This window comes from Lissotriton helveticus, chromosome 12 (assembly GCF_964261635.1).
Source record: "Lissotriton helveticus chromosome 12, aLisHel1.1, whole genome shotgun sequence".
NCBI classification, from domain to species: Eukaryota; Metazoa; Chordata; class Amphibia; order Caudata; family Salamandridae; genus Lissotriton; species Lissotriton helveticus.
In genome coordinates this window covers 281,319,326-281,344,846 of record NC_136073.1, presented here as the reverse complement: position 1 = coordinate 281,344,846, position 25,521 = coordinate 281,319,326, and the positions used below count along the sequence as shown (strand labels likewise).

Genomic DNA, 25,521 nt, shown 5'->3' with positions numbered 1-25,521 from the left:
TTAAACTGAAGGGTACCCCAAGCCCTGGCCGTATCAGGATCCTTTTGTATTCCCTGAAGGGCGTCATCGATGTGAGTGCCAAAGAGAAGCTGGCCGTCATATGGCATGTCGAGGACTTTACTTTGTATCTCTGGACGGAATGCTGTCGCCTTCAGCCAACCTTGGCGTCGTAGCCCGCTGCACCCGCGAGTTGGCAAAAACCAGTAGACGCGATATCCATCGCACAATCGATGATCTCGGATGCGGAGCGCTCACCCTCTAACAAGATCTTCTTAGCCTCTTCCTTTGACTCTTCTGGCAAGGATCCGAAATATGGGGCAATGTCAGCCCACATTTGTCGATTATAACGTGCCAAAGAGTTTGAAGCGTGCACTGTTAAAGCGGACAGACGAGAAACGTTTCCCGATGTTATCTAGCCATCTTCCGTCTTTATCTGGAGGGGCGGTTAGCGTTGCGGAAGGATTTTTTGATTTCCGCTGAGCGGCCTGTGTGATAACAGTCCGGTTTGGGGTGGCCGGTCAGGCAAGCTGGAGCAATGTCCGGAGCACTGTATTTCTTGTCCAGTCTAGATAGCACCGGGGGCAGAGAAGAAGGGTTTTGCATAATTTTGACGCCCTGGTCCCATATGTAGTTGTTAAGGGGCATAGACCTGACTGACTTTTTGAAAGGTTCCTTAAAGTCATTAAGGAAACATTCCTGTTAATGAGAAGGTATGGGTATTTGGAAACGCTGTGCCGCTCTCTCAAGGATATTATGGAAACCCCCGATATCCTCAAGGGGTGAATCAGCCTGAGTGGGCACAGGTGATGCCAGATTGGGAATTGCGTAATCGTCCCATTCATCATGTGTCGATTGGGAATCTTGAAGTTCCCCTTCTTCATGTTGCTCCTCCTCTTCATCATCCAATGATGGCGGAGGTTGTGAAGTGGAAGGGTCAGGTTGTAAAACCAGAGGTGAAGGCAAAGGTCTAGGCGGCGGAGAGACCACTGGAGGAGATGTGGGCGTAGCCGAAGTTGGGAACCTCCGTTTGTAATCAGATATTAGGAATTGGAGGTCAGAAACCAGTGTCGCTGGTAGGCAAACCATAGGTGGTTGAGGGGGATGGTACTCCTCATGGAAATCCACCTGGTCCTCTTGTTCTTGATCCTCATAATCAGAACTTTCGTGATATTTGACATTAAGTTCAGATGGGCTAGTAGCAGTCCTGAACATACTGCCCTCATCTGAGTCTTCCTCCTCCAGAAGGTGGACAGGTGGCAAAGGCTGAACTCTGCTTGGAGAAGTCAAGACTGGTGTCCAAATGCGTTTTGTAATTCTAAGGTGTAAATACGAACTTTTTAAGGTAGGTTCAACTGTCGTCGACGAGCCTGTCGACCGAGTGGTCGTCGAAGGTGAGACGTTGACAGGTATCACAGGCAGTAACATCGACAATGACGTCGTCGACGGAGATGGCGTCGATCGTCGACGGTGGACTAGTCGACGATTTCGACGTCGACGGTGTCTTTGTAGTCGTTGACGGAGCCCTCGTCGACGACTGGGTAGATGTCGACGTGGTAGTCTTCGTCGACGTGGATACGGTCGTTGACGGCAATCGTAGAGTCGTTGACTGTTTCGGCGTCGACGATTTCTTTATTTTAATCGTCGACGAGATAGTCCTACCAGCCGACGACGATGACGGAGTGGTCGACGTGGATAGGGTAGAAAATGCCACAGAAGTAGATATTGTCGTCGTCGACGAGGTAACAGTCACAGTCGACTAGGTGGAGATCGGCTTCTTGAAGGTTGGAACAGTTTGAGGAGAAACTTTCGTAGGTACAGCTTTGGAATGTGCCTCTGAAGACTTCTTGTGTGTCTTCTTTTGAGGTGGCTCTGCGTTGAAGGACCTGGAGAGGCCACCCTAGGTCTCTCCTGAGAGGAATGTAAGGTCCTAAAGGAACATATACTCTTTTCAGAAGACACTGCTTGATCTTTATATTTAAGCCTCTGCAGCCGAATTAAGAGGCATCCCTCTCTGTCTTTGAGGGTGCTTGTAGAGAAGGTACGACATACCTTACAATCCTTTGAAGAATGATCAGGGTAGAGGCAAAAGAGACAGTCTGTGTTGATCATCCACATGAAGTCTTTTTACCACAAGAAGCACAGGACCTAAAAAGTCCTTTTTTTAGGAGTGTCAGCCATGAAGAACCTGAAAAACTCCACACACATGAAGAAATGTTGAAGAAAAAAACACTGGAAATCCAGAAACTAAGGAAAACTGAGCAGAGCTCAGTGGAGACTCCCTTAGCACAACCTGCGGTAGAAAATCTGAGGGACCAGAGCTCCTTCCAGGAAGGTTCCAGAGGGTGGTGATAGCTGATTGGCTCTTCTCCAAACTTTGGTCCTTTTCACAAAAGGACATGGATATGTTACTAATGAGAGGCCTCTGGCCTACTACTATGTATATAAGTCTATGAGACATTACTTTATTTATGTACCGGGGACTCCCATCTCAACGACGGGGAATGATTCAGGCATGTGAATCTATGAAAGATACCCTAATACTGGATAACATGAGAATGCAAGGAAACTCATATTGCTTTGCTCTGGAATCTATTGCTGCTGGATCACCCCCATATTTATGTGCACTGGCAGCCGTTGTTCACATGGTTGAAGTGTCAGAAATTACATTCTGCTGTGCTCTTCATTTAAACTTGATAATGCTCATCGGAGCCAAGCATGGTGGCCCATTGAAGCCAGAACATGCCCGGTTCCGGTGCCCAAGACTCGAAACCTTGGCTTCCTGATTCACAAAGATCTAACACTTGCCTCTCAGATAAACCAAGTGGCTTCAGACAGTTTTTTCACTTTGAGGGTTCTACGGAAGATCATCCCTTTCATTCCTTTCTCTCGGAGAAAAACTGCGGTAGGAGCCTTAGTTCTATCGAGAATAGGCTATTGTAACACACTCTACCTAGGTGCATGCGTAAGGCAGCTCACTTTGACGGACGCTTTTCAGGAAAAACAAAAATACCTGGCTCTTCACGCAAGTCTGATTTTTCCAGCTGTTCTGGTTTCCACATTCCTCAGCACCAAGACACCTCGGCAATAGTGCATTTTATAAATGTTCAGTCAGTCATTCTGCTTTCTTGCCCAAAAATAAAATAGAGCATATATCAATGGCTCGTATGTCAAATTAGACTTCAGTCTACTTCTCAGGATCCTCTCGTAAGATACCCTTGTGTTCATTCTGGCCTCATTGTTCCCTCCTTCCAAAGATGGTGAACTCCATGATTATATGATTATTCATGAACTACTGTGCACCCAAAAAGCTTCTTAACTTCAGAGATATATCAAGAATAACAAACTGTAATATTGTGCTTTCTGCTGATGGTCGCCGACTCAAACAATTATGCTGTGTTCATACAAACTCAAGTAGATTAAAGTACATGTCTTCCCCAAGCATATTCGGCCTTGATGGCCGAGCTTCTCGTCCTTCTTAAAGCTTGTATCTGTAACTTCAAATCAGAGTCTCACCAATTGAAAGTATGCATTTGTGGTAACCTGTGACTTCAGCCTGCTAAATCGACAAAGGGGTTTCCTCAAATCTGTAGGTACACTGATCAAAAACTGCACGTGTGAAGAATCTCCTTCATGCTTTGCAGCCTCTGCAATGGGTTATTGTGGTAAACTGTACTACACATTGAAGAATCAAGTGTCTTCTAGTTTTGCTGATTCCACAAGTAAGAATGTATTCTTATCCCTTGTCTCTAGAGTGAAAAATGCAGCTCACTCTTACCTCCGGGGTACTGACCCAGGGCATTTCCAGAGACCACCCCATGCTCAAACTTCCAGAGACCACCCCATGCTCAAACATCCAGATCCCACGGCATATGGGCAAAACAAAACAAAATGGCCATTGAACCTGTGGATACGGATACAGGGCCATACAGATTGAGCTCACCATAATTTGTGAATTCCAGTGACTTTTACATAATGTAATCAACAGACCTTTTTTATTAGAAAACAAATAGTTGTAGAGGTGCGTGGGCAAGATGGCCAGGCGGACGAGATTCACCTCGGCTCCGCTGCCACCAAAAGGAATCATGGGGGAAACCTCTTGTCTACAGCTTCTAAATGCAGAGTTAACGAAAAAGCACAACCCGGGGGGCCAAGCTAACATCCTCGGCCATGTCTGAGACTCAACAGAACTGCGATGGGCCTGAGTGCGGCCGAGGCCTGTGAAGTGCGGAGGAGGCTCCCCGATGACGAGACGGGAAAACATGGGGAAGCCTAGCGATATGGAGTGTTGAGACAAAGCAGATGTAGTAACTCACCCCCAACACATTACCAATGACAAGGAGACATCCTGGGCATAGCAGCAAAGAATTGCGTGCCTGCCGAGGGGAGCCTCATACGGCGCAACGTGCTGCTGACCTTCGGTCTAGAGGAAGCAGCCGGAGGACTCCAATCTCCAGAAGACGTGCCCCAGTGACTCCGCGTGCAGATCCAAGCGCATTCCACCGGGGGGAAAGTTGTGTGGGGTCCTGGGGTTTGGCCGAATTGACAGAGAAAACAGAGACACACGAGGCTTGCCTGACCTTAAGATGGCAATCGAACAACAGAGAACCCTAGAGGATGAAGCGGCCATAGGGGAAAGCACAACACACCGCCACAAGATTGGAGAAGGCAAGTTTTAACATCGAGGGAAACACAGAGCATTGAACCATGGCCTGACTAACATGGTACTTTGAAGAATAACACACAGACTCTACCCAGGCAGGTTAGGCCACCTTGCTGGAGCCTAACCACCCACATGGGGAACCATACACTGCACACTTACAAAGCTAAAGTTGGGGAAAAGGAAACTACTGACGCCAAAGGGCCTGGGAGCAAATTACCTGAGAAAACCCCAGCTCCAGTCAACTCTGACTCCCCCCTTGATATTGAAAATCAAGAATAACCTTCAGCAGAAACCTCTCCCTGGCGCTGGGGGAGGGGGTAGGAGGGGGGGCTATGGGTGGAGTGTGGGGTGGAGGGGTACAGGGATTTTCCCAATGCTGTCTAAGAAATAGAATAATAGAGTATCCAACTACTTTGGCCCTACAGAACGACTAGTTCCTGGCCTCCCTGCGCGATTTCCTAAAAGAATTGCATGAAGAACTGAAAAGAGAACTGTCCACTCCCTTTTAAACTCTCCAAACTGACCTCAATGAAAAGCTGATAGCGCTGAGGCAGGACGTGCACGTAGCAGGGAGCAGGCTTATAGAACTGTAAGAAAGTGCCTGAATATGAGCAAGGCTCCGACCAGGTGAAGAGCACGACAAATTCAAAAAACGCAGCTCCAAGCAGCCATAATCAAAACTGAAGATGTGGCGAACAGGTCCCGAAGGGACAAAATACGAATTCGGAACTTGGAAGAGGGTTAGAGGGACTGGACCTAGAAGCCTTTGTATTAGGCCTATTCAACGAGGTCCTGGCCCACAGTACAGCCAAGGTTATGTTAGACCGGGTGCACAGAGTAGTGAAACCACCATCAGGAGATAAGCAGAGGACACAAAACAAACATACTGGCCAAGCTACACTCCTTCAGAATAAGAGGCATTCCTGCAAGCAGCAAGGAAAGTCGACAAAGTGACGTACCAAGGATCCTCCTGCACCTCATTTCAGGACATCTCGGGACATCTCACCAGTGAAGCTAATGCGCCAACAACTGCTCCGACCAGTTACTGACAATCTGCGCCAGGAATATTTTCCTTTAGGTACTCATAGGGTTCAAAGACTCAGATATCAACGGACACATAAAAAGAAGCGTTGCGGGGGGATGGGGTGGGGGCCAGGGGGGATTTTAATGACAATTGGCCATTGGGATGGAACAGAGGGGGCTCAGCCCCAGCCAGGGAAATGGAAGTCCAGGCATTAACGTGGAATGTGAAGAGGCTGATTGCTCCGGCTAAAATCCATAGAATATGGAAATATCTCTTAGATGATCACTATGATCTAGTCGCCCTACAAGAAACTCACCTCAAAAAGTTGTATGATCATAGATTACGAAATAAAAGTGATCCCCAAATATACCAATCATCCAGTCCCACTAAGCACAAAGAGGTGGCGCTATTGCTTTATTCAACATTGAAATTCCAACCGGAAGGTTACAAGACAGAGTAGTAATGGTGAAGGGACGCATACAGGGTAAATGTGCACAGTAGCAGGGATCTACGCTCCAAATTCTAATCAACTGATTTTCATAACAAAGACCTTGACAACGCTGGGAGGCTTCTCATGGGGGACTTCAGTCTTACATGGCATTCTGGGCCAGACAGCACACACCCTCGCAGAGCCCAAACAGGCAGTTTCTCAAAGGCAGTCAAAAATGCTATAAAAGAGCTGGGCCTAATTGACATGTGGAGAGAGCTCCACCCAACAGACAGGGATTACACATTTTTCTCACACATATACCGCACATATTCGAGGTTAGATTATATCTTCTTGAGCTGGACACTAGAGAGCGAAGTACATACCACTGATATCCACCCTATCGTCATTTCAGACCACGCGCCAGTGGCGACCGGGTAGGGAGACCCCATCCCCAAATATGCACGTTGGTTCTTTCCTCGGGCGTTATTGCACGACAGACTGGCGAGAGATGACCTACGTAAAACCATAAATGAATGCTTTCAACTAAACACCCAAGACACAACGCCCTCTAACAATTGGGACGCCTTCATAGCAGTCTTTAGAGGTCACTGTATTGCAGCAAAGGTGGAATTAAATAGGCAGAGGGCCATAGAACGTCAAACCCTAGAGGAAGTGCTCCATACTTTCGAGCAGACACACAAAACAACTCCTACCCTAAGCCTTCAGCGCAAAGTCACCGCAACCAAGGGTAAATTAAATGTAATCTACACAAACAGAGCCGAGCTGGCAGTACTGAGGTTGAAACAAACATCATCAAAGAGATCAAGAACGCTCTCATCCCCACATGGACAAGGATAATTAACGCTTCTCTATCCCAAGGCACGATCCCAGAATGTCTGAAAGCAGCACAGGTATCACCCATACTAAAAAAATAACCGCAGAGAAATCGGACCTCAATAATTTTCGCCCCATATCTAATATCCCCACTCTAGCTAAACTTCGAATACATGTACAATCCCAACTTTGTGCGCACATGGAGAATTTCCAACTCCTTAACCAACATCAATCAGGCTTTCGGAAGGGGCACAGCACAGAATCGGCACTCACGCACGTTATGGACAATATATCCGGATCCTCCTGGATCTTTCCTCCGCATTCGACACGGTTAATAATGACAACCTCCTTTCCACTCTGAAGAACAGGATGGGATTCTCAGGTCTAGAGCTTCAATGGTTCTCCTCCTTCCTCCACCAAAGAACACAAAGAGTTAAGGCAAACTACTCCCTCTCCCAGTCCTCTCCAGTACTCATGGGTGTCCCCCAAGGTTCCGCCCGCTCCCCTATCCTTTTCAACCTCTTTTTAGAACCTCTTGCTAATTCTCTAAATGACAAGAACATTCCCTTCCATATGTACGCTGACGACACACAACTTTACTTGAAAATGTCATCCCTGGATAACATCATATCACTCAACTCTACCTTAACGTCTACTCAAAATTGGTTAACTGAGAACCATCTCCTGCTCAACACCTCCAAAACTGAATTCCTTTCATCTCTCCTCCGAACCACCCCTTCAAGCTAGACCTTTGGGTGACTCACCTCACTGCTTTCAACTGCACCCCTCTCATCATAGACTCTGCCAAATCCCTCGGAATCACCTTGGACAAGCACCTGAATATGAAAAATCATATCAGCAATGTATAGAAGGGAGCTAATCACTTGAGGACACTTAGAAATATCAAGCCCTTCCTCTAACAAAATGACTTCAAACAAGCGGTCCTAGCACCAGTCTTGCCAAGACTAGATTATGGCAGTGCTACGCTCTGTGGCCTTCCCAAATACACCCTGGTTCCACTAAGGTCAGCACTAAACGTTGCGGCCAGACTAATCACTGGTACCAAACGAAATGGGCACATTTCACCAGTTTTAAAGTGTCTTTATTGGCTGGCCTACGAAGCTCGAATCCAGTTTAAGATTATCATTCTAGCGCACAAAGCCCTGCACGACAACACCCCCAGGTACCTAGCACAAAAGCTTGAATCATGTGGCGAGAGGGCCTCAAGAAGCGCTGACAACTTTTTCTGAAGCCACGTATCACGAATAAAAAGAGAACTTGTCGTCGAGCCTTCTCAGGTGCTGCACCAAAGATCTGGAACTCTTTCCACCGGAATTAAGCAGAATATATAATCAATTACTGCTTTCAAACTTGAAGCCAAAGGTTTCCCAGTGAACACATTTTTACCTTAATTTGGCATTGCCCCCTGTAGCAGCCTGTTAATCACATTACTCGCTCTGTATCATTTATTGGTGATTATTGTGACTATAACTCTTTGGTATTCTTATCCGTTATCGTACTGGAGTTTTATTCTCCCTCTCTTCTCGCTATGTATCATTTGTCTATGATTGTTGTGACTACAACCGTTCTTCTGTAAAGCGCTCTGATATCCCTCTGGATCTGGTTCGCAATATATAAACATTTTTTAAAATAAAAAAATAAAAATTAAATAAAAAAAAAAAATCATTCACAGTGTAACAAGGCGGGGGCACTTGGCACGCCAGCTCAGAGTAAAAAGGGATAAGGAATACTTTGGCTATATACAGAGCCCGACGGGCATCTAAGAAAAGTCAGAGCACCGAAATACGGACAGATTTGGGAACTTTCACAAATCTGTATATACTGCAGAACAAGCAGACCCACAGTCCCAATTAGAATATCTCGACAAAGTGGATCTGCCCAAATTAACACCCAAACACAATGAGAGGCTGAAAGAACCCATAAGCGAGGAGGAGGCAAGGCTAGCAATAGGCTCCCTAAAACATTTTAAGTCCCCAGGACCAGACGTGCTGGCGGCATGCTTCATAAGGCATTTAGCGCAGAAATGACAAAGAAGGGAAAGTCGCACCATCCATGAGCGAAGCACTCACTACAGTAATTCCCAAAGCCGGGGAAGTCGCGAAATTATGCAGCCTATACCACCTGATAGTCCTCCTTAACCTAGATGCTAAGCTTTACCCGAATATACGGACCTCAAAACTGGAAGACCTAATGCCAGAGTTAATTCATCCAGACCAATCTGGGTTCATTAAGGGTCAACAGACACATGGCAATGTCCGACTGGTTCTCCAACTCTAAGAAAAAGCAACTAAAAAAAGGAATCTCATCGGTCTTGCTCAGTCTAGATGCAAAGAAAGCGTTTGACCCAGATTGCAACCCTCAGACGCTTTGGCTTTGCGACATTTATCACCATGATTCGAGCATGCTCGAGAGTCTTGGTAAATGGCAAAAGCGTGAAACCATTCCTATTGGAAAGAGATATGAGACAAAGGTGCCCACTTTCATCCCTTCTCTTTGCCCTGAGCATCAAACCACTAGCAGCTATGACAAGAGCCAATCAAGCAGTCAAAGGGATTACCTTTGGGACAGAAGAACACAAAATTTCCCTATTTGCAGACAATATACTACTGGTCCTATCAGATCCACACAACTCATTGACTGCCCTACAAAACGAATTGAGACTCTTTGAAGGGGTAGCATGCTTTCATATTAACCAGCAAAATCCTTCCTTCTAAATCTAACCCTCCCGGAGGGCGAAATGGAGACTCATCGATACCACACCCTTTCAATGGGCAGAGAAAAACCCTACCTAGGCATTAAATCGACACCAAAGCTCTCACAACTATTCCAGCCTAACTATCCTCCTATATTAAATACACTGAAATCAGATCTAAAGAGATGGTACCCACTGTACTTATCATGGATAGTCAGAATCCACGCAATTAAAATGGTAGTGCTGCCCCGATTCCTTCACCTGTTCCAGAGTTTACCCATTGAACTGGAGACAGGCTATCTGGAAAAACTAAAGACCATTCTCGGCAAGTTTATCTGGCAAAACAAGTGGGCGCACCTTCCCTTCAAGCTTCTCCGACGCCTTAGAACGGAGGGAGAATTGGGCCTCCCAGACTTTAATTTATACTAGAAGGCAGCACAGCTTAGGGTCATTGTAGAGTGGTACCAGAGGGACCCAGACAAGCACTGGCTCCATATGGACAGGGCAATAGCTGGAAGAGTTATATGGGATTTACTATGGAAACCGAAAACAGATTGCCCTACCAACACCTACCTTAGCACTCCAACCAGAACTGTCCTGAGGTTATGGGATGAGGTTCTAAAGACAACATGAACAACCTTCCCCTCCCCTCCGATTCACTACAACCCAGTGTTTCCCCCCCCCCCAGGAAAGCAACTGGAACCATTTGATGCTTGGAGAGAGGGAGGTTGTTTGACTATCACACAGATTCCATAATGCAGACATACTTACCTGCAGCGAGATTTCAACCTTGCAAAAGAGGGATTCTTTCACTACTAACAACTACGACATTGGGCACTACAACCAGACACTAGAGATCCAATTACGAGAGAACTCACCCAATTAGAGAGTCTTGTGAAAAGGACTCAGGCTCTTAGAGTATTTGCAACTTGTTATTACGTACAACACCCGCACAACCACCTCGCCATATCGCCTTCTAGGAACGGATCCTGGGCCATAATATCTCAGAGAGTAACTGGCAAACACTATGGAGAGACATTCACAAACACAACCACTCGCTGAGCCTCCGGGAGGCACATTATAAAATAGTATATGACTGTTATTTGTACCCCACGAAACTGAAAGAATACTACCCAAATACATCAGACCTGTGTTGGAGGGGTTGTGGTTTGTTGGGTGACTTCCGTCACACCTAGTGGGACTGTCCAACCATTCGCCCACTCTAGTCAGAAATTACAGCTCAAATGAAAGTAATCCTGGGATAACCGATACCTGACACATTATCCTTTGCACTATTGGGGCTTAGATCAGATTCCCTGAAATATCAAATGAAGCCAGATAAAGGTAATACGTGGCTACGTCTAGGGGCTGCGAAAATGGCATTGGCCTGGGAGAAACCGGAGTACCCAACCATGACTCAATGCGACGCTCGTCTATGGCAAGCCTTCACCATGGAACGGATGAGTGACATTTTCAGAGACGATTAAAAAAAAAAATCGAATACACGTGGGGGGGCCTTAACTAGCTATCGCTCGAAGGGCTTACCGCTACTAGCGTGCCCATCTAGAACACGAGCGCTGCACCTTTTCCAATTTTAACTAGCCACTCCAGAGCCATCTGAAACACCCTGGGGCCCCCTCTGGTCCTAATGATTCCCCACCACAAACATACAATTATTGGTAACTCTACTAAACCACAGACACCTCGCTTGAGTACCTGGTCCTTCTTGTTCTCATTTTTTTCTTTTGATTACCGATGTAAGGAATAAGGGAAGGAGGGGTTCTGTTAAGGGATAAAACAGATTACCAAGTACAAGGAGACCATTGCCACCAAGTCTGAAACTGTTTCTGGAAATAGCATTACACGATGAAATGATGGTTCTCATGTTTCATATGTATTTTATAAATGTTGTGCGGAAAATGCAATAAAAAGGAACTATGACAAAAAAAAAGACAGATGTATGCAAAGTTAATTTTATTCCACCGAATTAAGTTTTGAAAGAAAATCCTGTAGCATCCTTTACCCGAGCTTCTCCTCCCCCTATGGCGTATGCCAGGATGACTTAGTCCTCTGTGCCTGTCAATGCAATTTGGACCAGTCAAGAATTATTACCCAATATCTGCTTGCATCTTAGACCCCTTTTGCAGTGTCTTCCTAGACACATGGACTTCCTGTACTTTCATTGTGATATCGTTTCGGCCCTTCCTTGGGTCCCAATAGAATTTGCGCCTGGAATTGTTTAATTCTTAGTGAACATTGTTGGACTGCTGACATGACAGTTTTATGTTCACCAATGTAACTCCTGTACTCCTGAGGGGCATGGTTTCATACCACCAAAGGAAAACAGTTTCTATGGCCACTGTTTTGATGGATCACATAATAATTACAAACTATCATGAGAGAGGGGTCAAAATAATACTTCTATCAAGGAGTAAAGTGGTACAGCACTAATGGAAAACTGCTAAAAGGGGTTGGTTGAATGACTTGCTTTTCACTCTATAAACTGTATAGAATATGGTGAAGAAGAGGGACATAGTGGAACAGATAGATTACTGATCAGTACTCCTGACTGCATCAAACCCTACTCTATCGCTTCAGCCCCGAGTTATAACTAACCCTGCTTGATAGTTTGTTTGAATCTTTGACCCACTTGGTATCACCTGCGTATAACTTATATGTCTGCCAAATATGAAGCCAAGGAACAGGGTTAAAGTTTGACAAGGAAGTGCAGGGCTCAGTGTAATGAGAATTATCCGAAGTAATCGGACTATCCCATCTCAATATATGAACCTATACAATTGCCAATGCTGGAAAACATACACATTTAGACATACTAGATATTTCATTTCAATTTGTATATTCTTGGTACAGAAAACAAAAGCTAAAGATAAACTGTGCATTAAAACCTACCTTTCCACCGAGTTGTCCAAATCTTGCCATCTGAATCAAATAATTTTCCACAGCTTTGGCTTTTTCTGGTTTCACAAGAGCCAAGTTACTCACTATTAAGAAAAGGTAATATAACATAGAAATTATCCCCATTCAAAATGTATGAAGGTGTCTTACGAGTGGTGTATAAATGCATTGCATCATAACCAATTGTTTTCTTTAATCATGTGAAATTATTCTAATTCCAACTAAGTGAAAAGCTTTAAATATAACTTGAAGATTTAATGGCTACCTTTTATTTATATTAAGCATGCTAAATCAAATAGATCTCTAGAAGGACCATTTACTGTTGAGGCGGTAAATTTATGAACAAAGACCTCATTTCACAGACATACGTAAATTAATCTTAACATGGTAGAACATTTCTCTCAGTAATAGAGCTTGAACGGGTTTTAAACGATAGACAAATCTATTAAGAAGGTCGATAAAACCTGGACAATACACAAACATAGGTTGTATCCTGTAACACATAAACCTATTACTGTTACTATTTCTGCATTTTTAGACTGCTTCAATTATCACAAGTTTTAACACACATACCAACAGCCTAGAAATTGGAAATTAGCATAACTTGGCAAACATATTTCTTTGTTGGAATAGCAAGGTGACAAACAACCTTTTTTTGTGACATGGCTTTTTATTGGGCACAATATATGAACAGATTAGGTGTTTTAATACTGCGAAATCCCAATAGCTCTCACGTTTCAAAGAGATTTTGCCAACTTTGATGTCTTTTTTTAGGTAACTCTTTTATAGTAACTCTCAAGCCAACTCTTGGTTCGCCTCGGAGGCACTAATTTTAGTCATCTTCACGTCGCTCATCCTCGTTCCACACCCCCACCCCTGGATCTAGCCTCATATTCTTTTAAGAGGCTGAGTGTAAAGAAAAATAAACAGTTCTCTCCCCTTGGTAGGGACTCTGGTTGGTGGTCCTATTTAAGTCCACCATCTCCAACCTTATATCCGTTTTGAACTTGTATTCTTTAGTCCTCATGTATTTTTGTTACATGTAAAGGAATTAATTATAAGCTGTTTTACCAGTTTTGCCCTTCCTATACACTGACATTTTCAGCTTCACTCTTTGCACTTTGGTCTCCATTCTGTTCCTGAGCCACCTTCCTGCAGGGGCTGATTGAAAGTAGTTTCCCCCACCGACTATTGCCTCAAACAATACATCAAGCAATGAAAACACTTTTACTGTTAAGCTTCCTGGCATTCAAATATTTTTTTCATGTGTGTCGAGTTCCAAAGTGCTTGAATCCAAGGAATTGAATAGTCAGTAGCATAAGACACAACAGTTCAAACAGTGAAGTTAGCCGTAGCGCCAGTTCTTTATAAGCAACATAAATCTTGAGAAACAGAAAGTTTCTAAGGACGTCACAGCCACAATCTGCAGCACAACCCTTTATTTCAAACTACCACCCAACTGCGGTTGCTTCCTCTCACCTTTCAATTCAATACATTCCTGATCAGAACGTAAAACAACATTATTTTAAGAAGGTGTACAGTACAGACCTTCCCATACATCAGATGAACACAAAAACCACAAACTGGGCAACATGTAACAATTGCAGAATGCATTAACAGGGAAACAAAAAAAGCAATATGTAGGTGTGTACAGACAGACTTAAAGCTACTACGGTAACTAATGCCATGCCCAGCTCTCCCATTCCGTAACAGTGATAGGAGCCTCTTCTTTTCTTGCAAGATCTTCATTTCAGAACACTACTATTTCAATGGACATTTTATATTCTCTTACTAGTCCTATATGTTTCCATTTGACCTTCATGACTTAATAATGGGATTGTTTTCTTCTCATCCCAGCAGGTGGGTTCATTTTACTGCCTCTTGTAAGAAAATCAGTATCTACAGGGAGTTTGTTGCATATTTCCATCATTTCTTCAAATCCTTTCTAATGGCTTTTTCGTCTGCCCATCACTTCATGACATCTCTAGCCATCGTCAACTCCTCATCATGTTTATCAGCAATTTCCGCATCAACCTTTTTCATTGGAATTGGCATTCTACTCAGAAAATCGGTCACATGTTTTTCCTCCTGGTACGTGTTTCACCTCATAAATGGAATCTTATAAGCGCAATGATAAACTAGCTATTCTAACAGAAGCTCTCCAGTTCAGCCAACCCCACTTCCAATAGATTCTGGTCCCAACTACCCTGCATTGCACAGGGGCTTAGATGTCTGGCAAAGGCTACCTCTTACAAAAAGGTCATCTCAGGTTCCCAGTTTCAGCAACCTTTTGTGCCCTCTCCTCATGCAAAAGTATACGATCAATTTGAAATCCTTATGACTTTCAGATTCAGGACAGGGAGGGTGAAAAGGTTATGAAGCCACCAAAAGAAAATGTATCCTAAGCAAAAGTAGTCAATAAAACTGGTCTCAGGCAAGCATTTGCCCATATTTTGAAAGAATGAAAAAAAAGTAGGTGTGGCCTGGATGGGGCATGGACTGCAAACCTCAGTCCATGCCCCAGGAAGAAGAAGGCAATCAAAATATCGCTGGCGGCCATTATGGAAAAAAAAGTTAAACAAAAAGCAAGGATTCAGTAAAATTAGCCCAAGAAGCTGTTTGAGTAGCTTAATTATCAAAGACTCATAAAAAGGCAACAAGCAAGGAAGAAAATAGGCTGAGCAGAGCAGATGACAAATGATTTGCAGGATCAAAATGTGATAAGAGACAAAAGCCCTCACCCATTCCCTCTAACAGAACTGCATTTGTACACAAGAAAACAGAAAATACTATAAGGGTAAAAAAAAACCATCAGGATTTTGTACATGGCAGAAAAAAAATAATGCTGGGCTGCAGTTAGGAAAATGACTCCAAAATGCCCTGGCCTTGCAAGAGGATACCCAGTATGTCACAGTAAAGGCCCCTTATGCCCTAGAACCACCTACAAGGTAAAATCGCTGGAACTCTCCATATCTCCCCAGAAGTCGCTGTGGCCCATGATTTCAACACAAAAACAGTCTTGATTTATACATAGAATACAGGTGTCTGACTACATTTATAAGGCTAACCAACCCATGTGCATAACTACTGTGCCTTAACAACTCAAAGGGGACATACCCACTTCAAAGAAACAAGACAAAAACAGAAATAGCCCAATATAATTGCCACCTCCTCCCCAGTAAGATGAATGCTATGGATAAACGAAGGGAATCAACATTATACTGTAATCTATTTCCACATTCCAGAAACTAGACTTTGAAAATCAAAGAAAAGCTGAATCATATTCAGCGCAATTTTGGCCACACTAAATGGAACCAGCTGGAGAGCATCAGCTCTGTTTTTTTTTTTTAAACAAAGTGATTGAGTCAAGGGGAAATCATGGAGTGAAGGGAGGGCAAGGGACTGGATGGACAGAGAAGACCACAAATACGAAATATCAAAATATAACAAATGGGAAGAGTACCTAAAATAAGCCACAGAGTAGGTAGCGAGGATTAATACAGTTCCTGACTTCCACCGAGCGAGCAAAGCTAACCGCAATTCTTTCTAGGATGATTAAGGAGTAGAAGGAACTCCAACAGTGCTGTTTAAAGTACAATTTCACATAACTTTGCTCAAATGCCAAACGCTCAAAGCATTTCCTAAATATTCCAGTGCTTTCATGGAGTGCCAAGCCAATAAAACCTGACACTCTCCAAGGGTTGACCGTATTTGTGTCAAACTGTGCAGTGGGTGCTCCTATGTGTAAATAATCACCTCCATTGTGCCAGGGCTAGCCTTTGGCGATGGTGGCCCCATATAGTTTAGGTGCTATATTATGCCAAGAATTACATATAATACACCAGTGCCAGAATGTTGCCGTTGGCTACATCCATACACCAAGGGTGACCCATTGTTAAAATGGACATTGGTATGTCAGGGACAGCATTTTGTCAACAGTGCTTCCTTAAGCAAATAATTACACTCGACATGCCAGTGTCATAATTTTGGCATGGATTCGGTCCATATAACATGCATGACCCAAGTGCCAAAAGCTCCATCTATCTTGTCAGAGCCAGCATTTTGTCATAGTTGCCTGCCTTCTGACATGCCATTGTAGTCATCTGCAATGCCAAGAATTACCTCAAGTAAGCCATTGCCAGCATTTTTCCTGGGGTGTCCCATATGCCAAGAGTTCCCTCTAGTAAGCCAGTATTTTCATATGGGAGTCCTCTATATATGAACAAATACATTGAGTTTGTTAGTATTTTGCCATGAATTCCTCTTAAGAAGGGTCACTGAAATTATGTGGCAATGAAGGGACAAATTAGGCAGCAGAGTTGCAGAATTATGTGGCAAGAAAAGTCAAATTATGTAGCATAATTTGTGACAGTATCATTTCATTATTTTCTCATTTTAATTCCTATTAATACCGTCTAGGCAAAGCTACATCTCCTTAGTAACAACTTAATACAACAAACAGAAACTGATAGGTCATCAGTAAACTGAAGCTCACTTTGGTGACAATTTTTGAGGGGTTAAATCTGCAAATTATGCAGGAGATTGTGGATGAGGTGGTAATTGGGACAGATCAATAATGCTGCCGAAAATGTCATGGCTGCAGAATCCCATAATTCCAGAGGCCCTGTCCTTATCCCATGAATTACATCCAATATACCATCCTTTTCTTGGAGTGCCTCTCTAAGTCAACAATGACCTCCAGTATGCTAGGCCCAGAAGCGGATTTTCAAGATTACCAACCACACGCTCGCTCACTTACCTCAACTCACTTATACTTATTCTCACTCGCACTCATTCGCCCTCACTCAGTCACTTTCAGCTCACTTGCTCACTCCTAATGAGTCTCACTCATTACGTTCACTCACTCCCAGTCACTCGCACAATGCTCACAGGTAGCGGAACACTCTCACTCAAATATGGACACTTGCATTCACACACTACTTCATATCATTTTCACTCTCAGGCACTCGCACTACCAGTCTCATTCTGCCTCAAATGGTTCTCATCGAGTTACACTCACGGTATTCACTTTCAATTATTTGCACTAACTCCCCATTAGCGACTCACTCACACTCAAACAACTTCAGAGACACACATGCTCATTCACAGACTCAACTGCACACTCAAATTTGAGAGATTTTTTTTTTTTTTTTTTAACGTACTTTCCACTGCCTTTGCAGGTCTGCTTCAGTTCAGTGTGCTACATAGATCCTCCTAGCAGGAATACAGCTCCCTGCCTCTGCTATTAAAGCAGAAACTGAAAGCTGGAACCTGTGCACAGGTTCTGGGTTTCAGTGGCTTGCTTTTTAACTCCTCCTTTTCCTAACTCATCACAGGATAGAGTGGGGTCAGGAGCCTCTTAACAGGATGGGGTGGGGTTAGAAAGATTCTGACTCTACCATGTGATGAGTGGGCGAGGTGACAACTAGATTCCAATGTAATGCTGGGCACTTATGGGTTGTAGCCTAATGCAATTGTTGCTACTTTCAACGGTATTGCTGCAGGGTGTCACAACTTGGGAGGAACATGGGCATGCATGTCAGACTGTTGAAGTCAGGCTTGGACTTCACCAGACCTGGAAATCCATTTAATTGCTGGTGTAGGCACCGCTATGAGCCTGCGCCAGCCATCAGGCAGATGCACTACCTCAGAGGACCTGCTTTTTTGTATATTTATTTTAATAATTTATTTTAATAATGAATAATGGGTTAGAATCCACTGATGCTATAATAAAAATTGGTCAGAAAACAAGGACGGCGGGGGCCAATACTTCTAGAAGTGAGATTACAACAGTTTTATATCTACGGATAAAAAGCAATTTATTAGACCCCTTATTTCCCATCTTTGGGTCAACAGCAAATTTGTTCACACCGCTCAGGAGAGTGACACCTCCCGACACCATCTTAAAACCCTAATTTAACTATAAATAATCTTATTTTTATGTGCCAGTAGGCACTCTTTTCCACATTATTCCCAAACTTTGACCAATTATCTCAATCCATTATCCTGCTTTGAAAATCAAGGCTGCCAGAGAGATACCCCTGTTAGGGCAAATCAGATAGCCCATCTCAAGTGTAAGGTAGTGGATATTAAAAGTATCCGAAAATTGTTTATTTACAAACTGAGCACTCTGGTTACATGAGTTTAACAGTCAAATTTGATCATAACTCTTGTGCTACACATTGCTAAAATAGAGTTTATTCTAAAAGGTTACTTTCAAGCGGCTTAAATAGAAGGAACCATCTCAAAGATGGGTGACAAAGCACACTAAGAAACGTGGATGCCCCAATAACACAGTGAAGAGAAGATGGTCTCTAGAAGGTCTGGAAAAATAAATTAATAGCACCCGCCATTTCTTCAAGCAACATAGCTCAACCAGAAAGGGGCTGTGTAAAGAAAGTATATGCAGTGGAGTATTGAAATCCAAGATAGGTGGCGACACTGTGCCAGAGAAGCTTAGAACTTAAGAACAGAAGGTTATGGGAGGCAAGAACTGCCAGTAAGGGATTTCAATAGCACTGTTTAATGGGAAGGGTGTTTGGCCGAAAACTAAATAGGCTAAAGGTCTACAATGTTAGGAGTGTTTGAGCAGATCAGGTCAATAAACTTGTTAGAGAGGGATCTTACATTAGTCGACTAAATTAAAATTTAGCATCTCTAAAATATACATGCAGTCAAAGGATTGCTCCTTTCAATGTGAGATGGGTGTAGTAAATGTGGCCTGTCTTGTGAACACAAAAACCTGCACAAAAAAACATTCCTATCATTTGCAATGATGGTGGAAGGTTGCCCCATGCACTACTAAGAATCATTCTGCGCCATTCTCACAGGCGTATAAGCTAGAGGTGAAGTTTTAAGGGATACCTAAATATACTCACAACCAAAGGATTTGTCCTGTCCTGTAAAACTTTAAGAAATGGGTGTCTTCTATGTTCAGTATTAGCCACATTCTTTGAAACTTTAGCATAACCTCTATTGAATCGAATGAAGCAAACAGCTCCTGCCGGTCTGTGGCAGGATATATTCTTCTCAATTGTACTGCAGCAGACAGTAACAGATTTGCAACCGCCTTCATTGCCCATCATTTGTGGACAGTAATGCACAATGTAACTTTTGTAGTCTACGTATGTTCTTAATGTTATGGTGATACAGTTTAGTCTCGGTTTACGAGCCATAGTACTTACATCTTGCACGAGCGGACTGTTCCAAAACTTGCGCTAAGATACTGTTTCTCACCTCCGTTTCCCTGAAATAGACAACAAAAAGTAAGAAGCACTGAATTTTCATGGAACCAACAAGACACACAATGCAGGTGTAGCAAACTTCTATGCTCTAGAACATTTGATGTAGCCCAAAGTTCAAAAAGGTGTTTTCTCCATCTTGTATGTGAAGATATATCTAGTAGAATATGGTTTCAGTATGTTTGTATAGACTCCAAGATTTGCCTAGTAGGAGGCTGATTATTTCTAAAAGACTTAGAAACAAGGAGAACCTATCCTACATCTGCTCATTTGCCAACTTCTAACAAAGCAACCTCAAACTCTGTAAAGTAACAATGTAAAAGGAGGCCAACTGTGCTCTTTGCACTCGATCTCATAACAAAAAATCAAAAGAAAACAAGCAACCATTCCAGCCACCATGTTTATTACACCCATGCTTTGAATCCCAGTGTTTCCACAGTAATGTTTATTTATCAATCTGTGTTTTGTTGGTTTCCACTGCATCTGTGGAGATGCAGTATTCGTTACCCTTACCTCTGTACAAATAAGTTCAGATATTAATCCAGCATCATACAGGAAAACCCTCTGCAGAAAAAGAACATATTCTGTGCTTATTACCTTTAATCATTTCTATTTGGCTATCAAGGTCTCCAACCTTTTCTGCCCAAGCTTTCCTCCAAAGTATATACATAGCCATCTTTGAAAAGTCCCCAATCCTTCTATATCATCGAGAAGTATCCTTCAATGGTGGTACAATGTTAATCTCCATTTATGTGTGGAGGCATCACATATGTTTTCCTTCTAGTTAAATCTATCCATTTAACTACAGTGGCCCTTTTGCTCTTCCTCTGGTTGTTCCTAACTGTTTACCAGCAAAGACTTCCGCAAGCACAATAGCCCCAAGATCACTCTCCAGGTTCATGATTTTTAAGCTTTCACCTCTCATGCTCCCTTGTTCGCAATGATATTTCCATTGGAATACAATACACCTCAGTTGAAATATCCCAACCAGTCATAATTTTCGTTTTAAATTGTCATCATGTTTGCCAATATCTGGTACCAGTCATATGACACGCGTCGTATGCAAATTTGTTATCTGACCGTCAGTCTCATATACAATGTAATTTATGACCGAATTGAAGAACGGAGGCCAAGGTCTTATCCCTGTCATGTCTATTGTCACATTCTCTGGATTGCCTCAATTAACCCATGATATTTCCTCCTCTTAACCAGTTTTTAATCCAGCAGCTCATCTTTCCCATCACTATTGGTTAATCTTTGTTTTAGTCTTCCATTCTGCGTGAAAAAACGTTCAATTTTATACTACTGAGAAAGCAAATAGCACCCATTAGTCTGTCTTTATGAAAATACATTCAAAGATCACAATCCTATGCGTCTGATATGCCAATCATGCTCATGAAACTACCATAGAACACCATTTATGTCCAATAAGTAGCCTAGCCTTTAACAAGCATTTTTCCTTAAATGCCCCATGTCAGTCTGAAGCGATTCTAACCACATCTGGCTGGCTTGTAGTGGTCAGGCAACTCTGATAACAAATGACCATTTTTTTTTAAATAATTCAATATATAAAAAGTAATTTTTTTAAACAATTCAATTAATTAAATACTTCATGATTAATTGAGACTGGTCACAAGACTATATATACTGTTAATATGCTCATTGTCAAATAGCTGAGACAGAAATAAAAAAAAAACTGTCAAATTGATGACATCACAACCACAAGGCAGTGATGAGATCTTCATCTAAAGGCACACACATCCAAGCACCAAGGTTGCTATACTAGGGCCATACAATGGTACGAGTATCCTTTGGAATTGTTGTTGGTGAACAACCAAAGACATCAAAAACTGTGGCTCGTGTCAAAGGGTCCACCAACCATCCCACAGCAATACATGGTGCCTAGTATCCCTACTAGTAAAGCATCTAAATGGAGCTACCATGAAACTGGGTGAGAAAACATGCCTACCGTGCTGGGTTCCCAGGGAAACTAGGGTCCTGTATAGTACTTTTTAATTAAAATAAAACCAGTTGGCCATCTGGTTCACTTCTGGACTGTGAAATGGTGAAATAAAATCATGGAAAATGTTTTGTTGGACAATTTAATTACTCATACTTCAGAAACAAGGGGGCTTCCTTCGTCATATAAACATAGATAACAGCCAACTTGTGACTAGTTTAAAAGAACCCTACTCAGGTTTTGGCTAGTTCCCACAGTGCGTCAATACTTTCTGGATCCCCATGATCAGTTGGTAAATGACAGAGAACTTCCTGAAACTGAACCTTACCAACACAGAGATGAGCAAGTGCATCAAGACTCCCTTGTTAGACATCAGCTTGCGGAGAGGGGTGTGAAAGGCTGCATCCATTGGGTCTTGCCCATGCATAGAAAATGAGTAAATGATCAGGGCCTTCTTATGGACTATCAGCTTATCATCCAAGGAAACGCAAGTCACTAAACTATATAGCTTGGATCTTACTCTCCACAACTGTTCAGACCAATTCTACCTTTCTTGGAACCACATTTACACATTCCTGGATTAAACATTTTTATTGAATCTGGTCTTGGGTATGAAAATAGCGTTTACACTGCAGCATCCTCTCGACAACAGAAATTACTTTAAAATGATGCTGTTTTGCTTAGTAAGGATCCGTGCAAAAGGGATTATATTTCCACTTTAATGTACTATACTTTGGCTCCCTAAAAAGTAGAGAAAAGCATTCTATACCATGGTGATCGTTCATGAGTATACTTATGGAAACTTCACATTCTTGACCATCCAGATTTAGGTGGTACAAGCCAGGAGGCGCTTTTGGATCTGCACACCTTTGGTTTATTGGTCAGCCAATTGCTTAAATTGACCAGAGTGGGTGGCAGAGAGGTTTTATTTTCAGCACCAAATGTGTGAAACACTTCTTCATCTCCATCTGCACAAGGACACTTTAGTAAAGTCTTGAAACCTTGGCTGTCCCTTTTCAACACTGGGTGAATTTGAATGGCCTGATGTCTTAAGTGTGTCTTTCTGGTCTTACTTTGCCATTTTTCTGATTGACCCAAGAAACTTTAACATCCAGATTTACCACGCACCAAAGGGAAAGACGGCAACTCATGACTAATTACCTGATGCGTAAAATACCTTCAGTGAATTGGAAATCTCACAATACCACATCATATAAGGGGGCAAGCCATCTCCCTGCAAATTCTAGTTGGTGATCTGCGATTGATAGTGCTCTGGGAACATGGGCTTCTCCCGGTGCACACAGAATAGGTTACATTTCATACCAATGGGAACATAGGATTTCTCCAGTAATTTCCTATGTACAAGTGGACCGGGAGGCAAATACCACTTCCCCCGACTCCAGTTATACTTCAAATAAACAGTATCATACTTACCCCATCACATTAAGAATGGGCTTGGCAAGACATTTATTTTCGATGAAGCTTAAAGAGCAAGATCTTGGGGATAGAATTTGTCTACACACAACCTCTCAATTGCAGTAGTGATCAAAATGCAATAAGTTCCAAATGTAAAGCTTCATTTCCAAAAAGTTGTTGCATTTCTGTTCCATCTACACAGAATATCGGAATGAAACATCGTTGCACACATTTTTGGGCTACAATCAGAGAACTTAGATGTGTTAAAGGAAAAATATGCTTTGTGAATCGTATTCATGTCGACTTTAAATTTGAAATCTCAGAGACAGGCAATGATCAATTATAGTGGATCTCCTGGAACTCAGAACTTTTTCTGAGACAAATATTTCTTGTGGCTGTAAGGGGTATCATAACATGTGCAATCTTGATAAGAGCAATGCTCTCCATGACTTGAAAATGGAAAGACCTGTTAACTGAAAGACCCGTTAACGGAGATCCAGATTATGATTGATGCATCTACTTGGCCTCCAAGCTACCCCATTTCATAAGTCACCGCACTGGTTTCTTGCGCGAGATTGTAATTACTCTGCGGTCTGGGTATTGTGCACATTCCCAAAGTCTCTTCACTGCTATACCCTAGGGATAACTGGGTGACCTTCCACAGAAGAACATTCACAAATGGATAACTAGGCTGAATTTTCCAATAGAGGTCCTAGAGGGAATTCAAAGATTTTTAATAGAAGCCTCACTCACTGAATATGGGCAAGCTTCATAATCGGCGCCTATCCACACCCTGGTAGGGTGGTACCACCAGGGCAGACTAAACAAAACTTGTGAGTTCTTATATACATCATGACTGGATTTTTAGCAGGGATCCAGAAAAGAAATGGTAAAAATGTCTTAGGGTATACCGGAGTAGATTTCTTTTATTAGTTGGGTACCCCAGACACGAACAAAAACATATTCTTGGGTCTATTCAAGTATCAAAGTCTCAATTACCTCTTTAGAAACCAACATGTTTCGGCCCATATTTAAAGCTCATATGGGTCTATGGCCTTTGCTAGGGCAGTTAGTGTCCCTGGGCATGTCTAATCGTTAATAAAATGTGTAGAATGAGGCCTATGGCTCTCACCATGAAAAGGGATTCTTATCTGAGAAAACCCTAAAAATGGATGGTTCAGGAATCATGCGCGTCTAGCGGGAGGCACCCTCCTGTATAGTCTGACACTGTGGTCTCGGCGTGTGTTGCAGGCATCAAAAGCAGGCATTTTACCTAGACGAATGTTTAACTACAAGAGGAGACAATGGATAATTGAAACATTCGTACTCTAATAGACCCCACAATCTGTTTTAGTCATGTCTGAGGTACCCAACTAATAAAGTAAATCTCCTCTGGTATACTCCAAGATATTTTTACCATTTCTCTTCTAGATTCCTGCTAAAAATCCAGTTGCGATTTATATAAGAACTCTCGAGTTTGGTAGGATGGTACCACCAGTGCAGACACAACCAAAGAGTGGATAAGCACCGACGCATGTCACTATTTAGTGGGTGAGGCATCTATTCCAAAATCTTTGAAATCCTCTAAAGGACCTGTGTTGGAAAATTCGGCCTAGTTGCCCATTTGAGTATGTGATTGTGTTAGGGAGAACGCAACTCCTATCTCACTATCTTTGTGAAAGAAACTTCCACAGAATAAAGCAATCACTGCGTAGCTTGACTGCTTCTATAGGGAAATCACAGTTTTCAATTTTTTGCTTGCATCTTTAAACAGAATGCATAAATGGGAGAGGGCTCTTTATACATTCATGCTCATTCCAAAATTGAGCAAAATTTGGCTGATACTGAATCAGAAGGTGGTCAAGGATTGTGCCTAGTAACTACACACCTATCCTGGTAAAAATTAAAAAAAATAAAAGAAATGGCTTAAGGAGTCACACAAGGTTCTAGATTATCGCCAATATTATTCAACCGATATACGGAACCTCTAAGTGTACACCTCGCAGACACCTGGATCAAGATGCTTCAATCTGCTGGAAACACGACTATCTGAAGCTCATCATATTTCAGAAAAATATATTGCTACAATATGATCTAAAGAAACTACAAAAATTGATAAACAAAAATATCCTAAAGCTTAATTGATAGAAAAAAAACACATGCTAATCTCACCAAATCTAAAAGCAAAGTCAGTCAAAATCGTTTCCAGGAACTCAAATTAGATGGTTTCAAGTCAACAAAAAAAAAAAAACAGAAAGGGAGAGCACACAAGTAAACATGTAAGGAAACAAAAGAGGCATAGGCTCTTTAAGGGGGATGGTGTAGAA

General features: G+C 42.5%; 1 protein-coding gene across 2 annotated transcripts in view; it reads right to left on the bottom strand.

The window, feature by feature from the left end:
- PDCD5 (programmed cell death 5) overlaps positions 1-25,521 on the bottom strand; it is a 76,187-nt gene that overhangs the window by 33,134 nt on the left and 17,532 nt on the right. For both annotated transcript variants that reach the window (XR_013603819.1, XM_078670802.1), the window contains exons 3-4: positions 19,762-19,823; positions 12,572-12,663 (exon numbers count right to left, since the gene is read on the bottom strand). Coding sequence is in view for 1 of the 2 variants with exons in the window: in XM_078670802.1 (XP_078526928.1) it covers positions 12,572-12,663; positions 19,762-19,823 (154 nt within the window). In the remaining variant the exon portion in view is untranslated. The remainder of the gene's footprint in view (positions 1-12,571; positions 12,664-19,761; positions 19,824-25,521) is intronic.